Source organism: Plasmodium vinckei (assembly GCF_900681995.1).
Source record: "Plasmodium vinckei vinckei genome assembly, chromosome: PVVCY_07".
In the NCBI taxonomy this organism is placed as follows: Eukaryota; Apicomplexa; class Aconoidasida; order Haemosporida; family Plasmodiidae; genus Plasmodium; species Plasmodium vinckei.
In genome coordinates, this window is record NC_051299.1 from 306,507 (window position 1) to 307,564 (window position 1,058).

The window sequence follows — 1,058 nt, forward strand, 5'->3', positions numbered from 1 at the left end:
TTATGTTTTTTTTTTTGGAAAGTATCTCCATAGCCATGAAAAAATACCTAGTTGGCTACCTCCATTATCATTTTTTTTATCAGAGTTTGCTTTTGATTTATCTGTAGATGCATCTTTTTTATTTGGGTCATTAGCATTTGAACCGTCTTCTAATTTTTTTTGAGGTGAAGGACTTTCATCAGGTCTTTTAGGTGGTACTACTTTATTTGGTGGTGTTTTTGTAATTACTGTTTTTTTTACAGGTTGATAAAATTCCTAAAAAGAAAGAAATAGATACGACATTATGTGATAAAAGCTAAATCGTCACACGCAATGAAATTGATAAATAATGTAATCGAAAAAAGCGATGCAAATATGGCAAATTCCTGATTTTGCATTTTTCACAGCATATGACACTATTATAACAAATAGCCATATGCAAAATGTGTTCATACAAAACAGCAAAATTATGCACAATTCACCAAACATAAACAAAATCACAATATTTTAAAATAAAACGCTTAGACATATAAATATGAATCTGTATTATTCATGTTTTATTATATATATATAAACAAATGAGTTATGTGCATAAAAGTATAAGTCCTAAGTAATCAAACATCGATATGATATAAAACACTCGAACACACAATATATATATATATTATGCATATATTATGCATGTATGTATATATTACTTCTTCTTTAGAATTTGGTTTCTTCAGTTTTATGTTTGGATTGGTGGTTGTAGGCGGTTTATTTACTTTCGTCATTTTTTCTCACTGATTGTGTTTTCTGTTTAGAACAATATATTTTTTGTTTATATACGTTTTATTGATTTCATGTATTCAAAAAAATAGATATATTTTATATTTATTATTATTATTAGAAGTTTTTGGATTATGTCACATATATATATAATATATATATATGACCAAATGATTATTTTTAAAAAATACAAAGAAATAAAATAATTTCAAAGACAAAAAAAATATATATAATATCAAAAGGTATATTTTATTATATTACTTTTTTTTCTAATTATGTATATAAAAGAATGATAAAAAAAAAAAAAATAA

The 1,058-nt window shown here is 23.6% G+C and overlaps 1 protein-coding gene across 1 annotated transcript; it reads right to left on the reverse strand.

Annotated features, from left to right (window-relative positions):
- PVVCY_0700920 (conserved Plasmodium protein, unknown function) lies at nt 1-752 on the reverse strand (the record flags this gene model as incomplete). The annotated part of the gene is made up of 2 exons (XM_037634167.1): nt 1-255; nt 744-752. The coding sequence occupies 2 exons, from the start codon at nt 750-752 to the stop codon at nt 1-3; spliced, it is 264 nt and encodes an 87-aa protein (XP_037490309.1).
- Nucleotides 753-1,058: the final 306 nt, after the last annotated feature.